Genomic DNA, 10,849 nt, shown 5'->3' on the forward strand with positions numbered 1-10,849 from the left:
ACGTGTTTTTTGGGAAGTCGAAAGTGAAAGTGCTGGATGCGGAGGAGCGACGCGGTGAGTCAAAAACCACAAACTTAATCTGAATAATCAGTTGTAGAAACACTTTAAGAACACGTGATCACCTGAAATAAGTTCATGATGGCACTTTAGTGTGAATGTTTGTTATGAACTTCCATAAGCAGTCGAGTTGAACTTTAGAAATGTAGAAATGTAGAAATATAGAAATGTGCACCGTTATTTTCTCGGGCTGAAGTCAAATGCATCACGTTTAACACGTTTGTTACAGATACATGAGACAAACATTTACCCAAATAAATCTATCACATATACTTAGGTAAAGGTATCAAAGTGCGTGTTTAAATGTTTACTTTTAGACTAAAAAGTAGACGTTTTTTCCACTGATGTTTTATAACTGATAAGAGTAAAATGTGTTGATAAGGCAAGTTTATTTGTAGAGCACATTTCATACACAGGGCAGTTCAAAGTGCTTCACACAGCAGGAAAAATGCATTCAAATCACAAAGAAATTACAGAAACAGAAATACAATAAAATTAACTCATAAAAAAATAAAAATAAAAAAAACGCCTAGCCACAAAGGGTAACGTGTTTTCGGAGTCCAACTGATAAATAACTGAAAAACCGATTTACTCAATGTTTCTAGACTTTTATTGATGTTTTATTTGCTCTAGGTCAGAATTTTTGGTCAAAAGTTCTTTTTTACTTTTCAGTCCAGTTGATAAAAGTAGTGGAGTAGAAAGTACAGATTCCTACTCTCAGACGTAGTGAAGTTTAAATAAAAAGTACGATAAATACTTTCCACCACAAATGTTTAGCTGAAGCTTTCTGAGGTTTGTTTTTGAGATTATGAACAGAAATCTAATAAATGTCTTTTCTTCCAGTTTAAAAATGTTCAGAGTTATAATAAAACCCGAGACTGGTTCAGGACTTTACGGTCATCCTGTGTGAGACCAGGGCGCAGTTTGAACGCTGGACAGTAGCGGAGCTGTGGAAGAAGATCACAGATGAATCAACCTACAACTCAGGTGTGTTTACGTGTGTTACAGACTTAATGTCCAGCTTTAATTTGTGTTTTAGAGTTCTGTGTCTGTGTCTTAAGAGTTTTGAGCCGCACACATTTAGCTTAAAGGTGGATTTTTTTCAGCTAATTTTTTATCATATTTTCTCGTGGCGTGGATAAATCATTAGTCCTGCCACGTATCAATCATAAAACGCACCTATCGCTCACCTGCAGCCGCGTGCGGTTCGTCCCCACGTTTCCTCGTGCCTAAGCGCATGGATCCATCATAATATAGTTCCCTCAGTGTACGGGGCAAAATGAAGACGGAGAAAGACATTTCGAGCTGACGCAGAAGTGGACAGAAATCTACGGGAGACGAGCGATGCGATGCGCTCCGTTGCGCTAATAAACAAACGCACGTGTGTGTTGTATCAGTCCGCACGGGGGAGTGCGCATGCGCACTTCCGCCTGCGTTCTCAAATCGCCGAAAAATCGTCCATTGCGCCTTTAAATTGTCTTAAAGTGTCCCCTACAGGTCGGACCACTCATTGACCTAACATGCAGTTAAGATAAATGTATTTAGAATTTAGCTAAAAAATATAAACATTTTATCACAGAATATTTTCAGGTTTATAATTTTCACGTCCTTTGAGTTTTAGATCTCCTTTGTCAAATCCAAAAGTGCTTCTATAATCATCTCATTTCTGGACAGCAGCGGCTGGTCCATTAGTCCATAGTTGTCAATCTGCCAACTATGTCAATTTTTTTGTGTCTAAAAACAATATAATTTATTCAGAAATATCTTATATTCTTATTAGTGTTAATGTGTAAAATAATAATATATATCCATATATATATTTAAATAGATATAGATGTATACTTTGTTTGCGCGCCGCGTGGTCTGCGGCCTGGCGCAGCCTGCGTCACTTTTCTACGTAGCCGTGGGGCGGTTTGAATAGCGCCCCAGAGCCTCATAGAAAATCAATGGGGATTTTTAGCCAATCAAATCACAATCAAAAGTGACTACGTCACTATGGGTTTTGCCATAGAAAAATAGCGACTATGGGGCGCTCCAGAAAGCGCCCTTTTGAACGTAGTAGTTACGCCATGGAGCTACGCTTTTTACGCTAGAGACACAGACATGTGCGCGCGCCGCGCGCGGAAGTGCCACACGCCGTGTTTACGTCTTAAAACTGCATCTACAGACGTCTGTGACAAAAGGTACGTCCAAAACGACTCAGAATGAGCTGCTCGACTGTTTGCGTTGTGTTGAAATGAAAGCGGCTGATTTCATATCACTCCGAGCCGAGACATGTGTCTGTCAAACTCCGTGCTCCATTACCATGACAACAAACACGCAGTTTTTTTTAGTTTATTACTTGCATAAGGCTAACACTAAGCATTAAGTATCGCTTAACTTCTATTGATAAAAAATATGCTTTTGTTATTAGAAAACCCATGAAAGAAAGCCATAAATGACAACTTTTCATACAGCAATAATGGATGTGATGATTAAATATAAAAATGTAAAATGTTACACATGTAGTTCAGGGTTACTAATGCCACTTAGAAGCTGTTTTATGAAACACCAACTATTGTTTGTGTTTTTATTTCCTCTTAATGTAGTAATTGCTACTCTGCACTATAAGTGACAGTATCACTGAGATTTTTGATTTGCTCTTTTCATTTTATAAAGTGTAAAATGTAATTTCATGTCAAATGTATTTTCTCACAAATGGAATCTGCCGCTAAGTCATTGTATTATCATTACCAAAAGTGAAAATAAAGTGTGTTTACTTAATTAATTCAGTAAATGTGTATTTAAAATATGTATCCATACAGTCAATGTAAAATATTCAATTTTGGACATTTAATAAAAAAAAAAAAACACACGGTCATGTCAAATAGCCCCCCCTATAATTTGCACCACCAGCCGCCACTGTTTCTGGATAATTTGGATGTCTAAAATATTGTCCTGTACATTTATTTTGAGATGAAATGTTCCCTGTTTATTTTGTTTAAAAAAAGTTGTGTTTTTAGGACTGACTTTGCTATTTTTATTTTATTGGGATTGAACTTATATGTTTTTATATTGTATACTTGTACGGTACCGGTTTTGTTTGTAATTTGCTCATTTAATAATAATACATATATATTATTTATTTTTTTAAACATCATTCAATTATACATTTTTTTTTTATAACTTCCTGTTTGTAACACTAGCAAATTACCCAGCAACGACTGGGCAAAAGCTCATCTAATGTCACCAGAAAAGAATGTTGAGGCACACAAAGTCCATTTATTAATTGACTGAATACATCAGCTTCTTAATGATTTTACACTTTTTACACTTTTTACATGTACATTTTTCTTTGCACAGAGTCAGGACTCGAGCACTAAACCTTTAGCTTGATGTCACCATGAACGTGCTAAAATGTAACGCCTCAAACCGTTCAGAAAGTACTTTTCAAAACTGTAGTAGAATGATCTCTGAAGTAAAAGTAAGAAGTATCCACTGTAAAATGTACTTAAATTGCATATGACAGAATAAAATACACTATGTACTTCCTGGTTGGACATGAGCAGCAAATGTGACACAACCATTACCTAGCAACCAGACTGTAAACAAGAGCCAAAGTTCACATAAATGACACCAAAGTTATGATTTGACAAACAATAATGTGTGTTTGAGGTTTGTTGGCTAGTCTTGCGTTGTGTTTTTGGCCTCAGATCTCCATCAGCTCCTCTTCGGGCGCAGAAGGCTGGATGACGACGACGACCGTCTGTACGACGTTGGGATCAGGAATGGCTCCGAGATCAATTTGATCAACAGAGAAATGTTTGCTGGAGGCGGCCGCAGCGACAGCATGGACCGCTTGGCCGACTTTAAACGCTGCAAGTTACAATGACACAACTGATACGGAAGAACCTAAATGTATTCATACTGAAACACAAGAGTTCACCAAATGGCCCCGCCCAGTTAAACAGGTGCATTGTTTGTAGCGCACGTCTCAAAACCTGTTTCCAGTGTTAAAAACGATGTGAGATTGTGAGTAGCATTATAAACATACATTTCACGATTATTCTTGAGAAGCTCGTACAGGGCAGATCTGAGGGGGGCGTACTGCTCTTTCTCTTAATATGATGTATACGATCATATTTTCACGTGATTGATCGGCTCTTGTTTTTATTGTGCCTCTGCACATTAAAAAACATTTAAAAAAAACACATTGAAGTGGACATTGTGATTATTTTTGTCATTGTTAAATCTACTGGTTTAAAAGGACAGAAGTTCAGATGTTTGAAAGGAAGTTTAGCATTAACAAAAAAAAATGGATTATGACTTTGGACCGAACAAAAGATTCATCTTAACAAATGTTTCTATTGTTTTAGTCACTTGTTTCCCAAAATGCCTGTCTAAAATGACCCCAATTAAACCTTGCTGTTTCTGAACGAGTGTATAAAAAGGAGTGAAGTTGCCTTTGGGACGCAGGGACACTGCTGAAGTCCTATGAACATTGTTTAATCTGTTTTCATCGTTGCTGTTCGAGGAAACTGCAGTTGGGATTTTGTTACAAAAATTCATTTTAAAATGGTATTGAAATTGTCGAGGCTAGAGATGTCAAGATGAGTTGGTTAATTGATAATTGTGACAAGAGTCACAATATGATCGTAAGAGCTAAAATATACCTGTAATAATCGTGACAATTGACAGCAATAATGACTAAATTCAGTTCAATTTACTCAAACTACTTGTGAAGTTCTTTTGCAGGCTGTTTTTGTGACTAAATCATTCCTTTTTCCTTCAGAAAGTTTTATTTTATTTGTACATAATAAAGTAAATTTATCTGCTGTTTGGTGCCAACGATCGTTGATAATTTGTTAATGTGACATTTCTAGTCGGAATAGTTCCTTTTTCAGAGCTGAAGCGTTCATCACTAAAGATGAGATTTAGGGACTTGTTCTAAAATAGTTTGTGAAAGTAAAAACAATACCAAAAAAATTTGAATATTTTATTTACTACTGTGTTTTTAGGTCCAGGATCTTTTTTTTTTTTAGCTTTTTTATCAGTCCGAGTGATTAAGCAGCAGCAGTTTGTGTACACGGCTTATAGAACTAGTGGTTTATAATAAATATCTAGATAATAATGATTAATAATCAATATTTCTTCATTGTTATTGCTGTCCACACAAATAAAATGGTGTTAAAATGGGTTGTCCACAAAGTCTGTGTATCGTTATTTCTGTATAACATGTGTTTTTGAATAATTTGTCTTATAATAAATGAGTGTTGCTGTCACTAAAGCCATTTAAACAATACGATCACGTCCGGCTGTGGCAGAAAACACAGCGGACGGAGCAACGGATGTGGACAAAGACAGCGGGGCTTGAGTATAAGTTTTAGAAGTTTTCAGGGAACTTCAGTGTCAGTGGAATAAGAGAAGCCACAGCCTCACATTAGCTCTGTCAGACTGAACAGTCTATAAACCCCTAAAACTGAACTATTCAAACATAACAGCGTTAAACAGTCAGAATCAGACTCACTGAAGAAGCTGCTTCTCTCTGCTCCTCTTCACCTCAAACTAACATGTCATGTCTGAGTCAGACTTGTTTTTAGACACAGTCCTCACAGTTCCACAGTCCACATAATAAAGCCTGTTGTTGCTCACAGTAATAACTGCACACAGCAGCAGCAGCAGCAGCAGCAGCAGCAGCAGCAGCAGCAGCAGCAGCAGCAGCAGCAGCAGCAGCAGCAGCAGCAGCAGCAGCAGCAGCAGCAGCAGCAGCAGCAGCAGCAGCAGCTCCAAAACAAAAAAGAAATTGCTCCAAAACATAAAATCTACAATAAGACAATATTTTGCAAAAACTTGAATCTATAAGTTGAGGTTTAATATAAAAACATGACATAACTGTACAAGTAAAAATCAGTGCATAGATATAACTATTAATGTTTCTAGCCCCCCCCAGGAGTCACGTCCCGTCCTCAGAGCGCCTGTTCTTCTTGAACCAGGGATGGTGGCTCAGCTGGTCCAAACTTATCCTCTGTTCTGGGTTCAGAGTGAGACAGGCCTGGAGGAAGTCACAACATTCTGCAAAAGAACAAACACCACACATTTTAGAGTGAGGCTCACAAACGTGCACTGTTGCTGTGAGCCGGATCGCCACCGCACAGAGCCGACCCGTCACTTGTTTCGGTGGCTTCAGGCTTGTTTTGCACAGAAATATATATGTTTTCTGTGATATCGTGGCACATTCCAGGCAAAGCAATAGCATCTCCTTGATGATGTGACCATAGAAACCATAGAAAAGTTACACAGTGCGCCTTTAGTGTTTTGTCTGTACTTTTGCTCGTACCTTGCGACACGCCACTCGGGGCAGAGATGTTTCCCTCCATAGCGTTTTGGGTCGTGAAGTCGCTCTGGTCGTTTGAGTGCAGTAGTTCATACATCAGCGCTCCCGTCTGCCACACAGAGGTAGGACCCGGGCAGTAACTGTTGTTCTGGAAGTACTCGGGGGGCGCAAAGTCGAAGGTCCCTGAAATAAAAGAGAAAAACACAGAAATAAGTTTATAGGTTGGTAGATAAATATAAAAAAGCGTGTGCAGCAATGAGCATGTGAAGGAATCAAACACTTTTCACAGTTAAGGAAACATTTTATTAGTTTTGAAGTATATGAAATGGTTTGCTTTATTAAAATGAATTCATCACCTGCTTTAAGTTTGGTTAGCCTTTCATTTTACACTAAAGACGTAAAATAGAAGAAAATATAGTTTTGGCCTGTTTATGGCTAAAGCAGTAAACACATTACCATGGGAACCAGAGCTATGTCATCACTTCTGTGGCCGAGAATCTAGCACTGATTCCGTGTTCAGGGATGTGTTTGTCTCAATGCTAACGCTACTGCTAACGCAACTCTAATGCTAAAGCCAACAATAATGCCAACAATAATGCTAAGGCTAATGCTAACGCTACTGCTAACGCTAATGATAACACAACTCTAACGCAAACAATAATGCCAACAATAATGCTAATGCTAACGCTAATGCTAACGCAACTCTAACACTAATGTTAACAATAATGCAAATTTTGAGGCATTATAAATATTAAAGTAACGACACAAATAAAAACAATTGGATATGTCTTTACTTTAAATGTTAGTCATGTTTATTTTATATTTTAAGTTTTAATAAAAGTCAGCAATAGCTTTGAGAGACACAGTGAGCTGGTACTGTGCTAAGGGCCCATTATTGTGTGCATTTGTCGAAGCAGTAGTAGTAGTAATAGTAGTGATGATAGTAGTAGTGTTGCTACAACCACTACTCCACTACTACTATTAGTGATTACATTACTACTACTGCAATAACCACTAATATAATATAGGTTGTTTAGGATAATTACCAATGAATTCGCTTTGGAAGGTCTGAGATTGGACCACACAGCTACAACCAAAGTCAATGATCCGGATCCTGGGACCGGACTCTGTGGTCTGGACCAGGAGGTTTTCCAGTTTAATGTCCCTGTGGAAAACCTTTTTAGAGTGAAGGTCCACCAGCGCCTCCACCACCTGCTGCATCACCTCCTACAGGACAACAAGAAAACTGTATTCAAGACAGAACAACAGCTGTGTTTATCAAACTTTCACACCAAGAGGCGCCATTTAGGACCAGACCTAAACCAGTCCAGACCTAAACCAGTCCAGATCTAAACCTAAACCAGTCCAGACCTAAACCAGTCCAGACCTAAACCAGTCCAGATCTAAACCAGTCCAGACCTAAACCAGTCCAGATCTAAACCTAAACCAGTCCAGACCTAAACCAGTCCAGACCTAAACCAGTCCAGATCTAAACCAGTCCAGACCTAAACCAGTCCAGATCTAACCTAAACCAGTCCAGACCTAAACCAGTCCAGACCTAAACCAGTCCAGACCTAAACCAGTCCAGATCTAAACCAGTCCAGACCTAAACCAGTCCAGATCTAAACCTAAACCAGTCCAGACCTAAACCAGTCCAGATCTAAAGCAGTCCAGACCTAAACCAGTCCAGACCTAAACCAGTCCAGATCTAAACCATTCCAGACCTAAACCTAAACCAGTCCAGACCTAAACCAGTCCAGACCTAAACCAGTCCAGATCTAAACCAGTCCAGACCTAAACCAGTCCAGATCTAAACCAGTCCAGATCTAAACCAGTCCAGATCTAAACCAGTCCAGATCTAAACCAGTCCAGATCTAAAGCAGGATCATATGAGGTCTAAAGCAAGTCTAAAACAGGACTACAGTATGACAGGAGTCGTTGGTCTTATTTTATATGTGAAAAACTCAAACAATATTTGAATTATGAGGAAAAAAAGAGCCTCAAAAACAAAATAACCAAGATGATAATAACTAAAATGAAAAATGATATTCACATTTTCAATTGTATTGTTTTAGCTTTATATACTTTTTTACTGTTTATGTCCTAGTTTTATTCTATTTTAGGAGTGTTTCCTCTTGTAAATAAAGTTGGTTGATTTGGATTTTAAGATAACCTACTTAAAGTTTGATGTCAACATACAATTTTAAAAATGGAAAAACTCTGAAATAGTTTCCTGACTGTTCTGCAGTACGGCATTAAACTCATCTATCTTCCTGGAGACAAGTAATTGACACGACCAGGGCAGTTACAGGTCAGATCTGTGGAAAAGGCGACCCAGATCATGTTAAAAATGCGTGTTTTGGCTCAGGAGTTTTTTGGACAGTATAACACCAACTTACTTTTGTGACTAAATACCTGCATGGTAGATTAGTTTAATGCCATACTGTGGCGCATCTCCATAAACATCTCCACAGTGGGCCCTCCAGAAAAGCCCCTTTAAGCTCAACATGTCTCTGTGTGTGAGCGTACCTTGGCTTTTTCCTCAGGCAGCGGTGCATTTTGCAAACAGTAGTCGAACAGATCTATTGACGGAATGGGTCGTTCCATCACCAGGACGATGTGGCCGTTGTCCAGGTTGAACCACTCCAGGAGAGACACGCTGGGGCTCCGTCCGATTGGCTCATGATTGGGGGCGGCGAGGGCCATCAGGAGAACCTCAGCGGGGACATCGTGCACCTTGTTTTTGAACTCCTAAGAGTGAGAAAAAGACTTTATTACACAATTAGTGCTGAATGCAGTTTAAAAAAAAGAGCAGCAAGAACAAAACATACAATTATTGATATTTTAAAAGTGCTATAAATGTCTCCGCAAACACCAAAATGCCCTGGCGTCTTCGTGTTGTGTATAAAAACCTACTAAACCCTGTAGTTTTGTCGTTTTTTCTGTAGTTCAACAAGCTTATTTTTGTGTTCATTTAGCAGCTCGTGTTTCGGTTATTGCTCCCGGACATGTTTAAACTGCGCAAATTAAGCTTGATTTAGAAAAAATAAGAAGTATTTCACTTACCATTGGAACAAACAGCACGGTCGGTTTGTGGATGTACTTAATGGCCACCTGAAAAGCAGAAAATAGAACGTCAAATAATGTGGAAAATGAACTTCTTTGGTCCAAGTTTGAATCAAAAAAAATATTTTGAACTTTTTTACTTTTGACGCACTTAATATATAGGAATATACACAAGATAGATGGTAGAAAAAGTACAGAGTGCCCCTTTAAGTCATTGTGGTTGAAAGACTCACAGGTTGTTGGTCTGAGATCCGGACTCCGGCAAACACAGCTCCATATCCTCCTTCTCCGAGCTGCTTGTGCTGCTCATACTTCAGCTTGAAGTCCGCCTGATCTGAAGGACAAAATATATATCATTATTGTCATCCTTTATACTTCATACTCATTTATAACATGCACATTGAGGCGAGGTGGAGAAGCGTCTCACCCACCTCTAATTTAGGCTGATTTGACGTGTTTCAGTCTAGGTTAAGTCCTGGTTTGGTCCTAGATTTATATTTTGGTTCTGGTTTAGTCCTAGTTGAAGTATGTATCATTTCTCTTACCTGCTGCTTCAATCACTGTCTTCATTGCAGTCCTCACACTCTTCTTCTTCTTCTTTTCCCTCCTTTTGACCTCTTGCTGGACTCCTGCTAAAGTCACGGTCGACCTTTCAGACCGAGATCTTTTGGGCTCGTTGTCGGATCCTAAGTCGGCGTCCCTGGATCTCCGTTTCTGACTTTTGTGACCGCTTGGTTTATTGTCAGAGCCGACTTTAGGGACTACAGGATCTAAACACAAATGGATTTATACATGAGTGCTGAGTTACACAAGGATTAGTCTTAGTTTAGTCCTGGTTTCATCTTATTTATGACCTCGTATTTATTATTGGTTTAGTCCCAGTTTAAGCACACTCGTACGCTACAACTTTGGCTTCTCAAATTGTTCAGAATATTTCCAAACTGTTCTTCACAAACCTTGAAAGACCTGATGTCCGTCTGAAGCGAGCTCCTGATTCGCTACCATAGCTTTAAAAGTTGTAAAATGGCTGTTGAACGTGGCTACACTGTGGTAAACGCTGCACTTCCGTCTGCTTTTCAAATGTTCTGAGGGGTTTTCCCCTACCTTTTATAGGGGCGGTGCTTTGTGCTGGTGCTTTGTGACATCATATACTGTTCACGCCCAGAATATGGCCAAAGTTTATTTTTAGAGCACAATTTGTTCACAAAATAATTTAAAATGCATCAAGAACAAAAAGGGTGCATCAAATGACAAAACAAACAAATAAAAACATTAAAAAGAAGAAAAAGAAGAGTGCAGATACAATAACGCACAGCTGAGCAGAGCCTGGCCCCCTGCTGTCCATGCGCGGTATTGCACATGACCATTAACCACATTAGGCTTTTATGCAGATGAATGTGCTAAAAAGGTCTA

The 10,849-nt window shown here is 38.9% G+C and overlaps 1 protein-coding gene and 1 long non-coding RNA gene across 2 annotated transcripts; one reads left to right on the top strand and one right to left on the bottom strand.

Moving 5' to 3' along the window:
- The first annotated feature begins 16 nt into the window (after positions 1-16).
- On the top strand, positions 17-4,994 carry LOC140381481 (uncharacterized). The gene is made up of 3 exons (XR_011931251.1): positions 17-54; positions 901-1,044; positions 3,750-4,994. It is a non-coding gene; the product is annotated as an uncharacterized lncRNA (long non-coding RNA).
- A 2,390-nt stretch (positions 4,995-7,384) lies between these two features.
- LOC140380734 (serine/threonine-protein kinase pim-2-like) lies at positions 7,385-10,441 on the bottom strand. The gene is made up of 6 exons (XM_072464641.1): positions 10,393-10,441; positions 9,982-10,206; positions 9,670-9,770; positions 9,437-9,484; positions 8,900-9,121; positions 7,385-7,597 (listed from the first exon to the last, which is right to left on the bottom strand). Exons 1-6 carry the CDS (start codon positions 10,439-10,441, stop codon positions 7,385-7,387), a joined length of 858 nt encoding a protein of 285 aa, XP_072320742.1.
- Between the last annotated feature and the right edge of the window lie 408 nt (positions 10,442-10,849).

The sequence above is a fragment of the Eucyclogobius newberryi genome, unplaced genomic scaffold (assembly GCF_026437365.1).
Source record: "Eucyclogobius newberryi isolate DKJ021-1_F unplaced genomic scaffold, fEucNew1.0.hap1 SCAF_5, whole genome shotgun sequence".
NCBI classification, from domain to species: domain Eukaryota; kingdom Metazoa; phylum Chordata; class Actinopteri; order Gobiiformes; family Gobiidae; genus Eucyclogobius; species Eucyclogobius newberryi.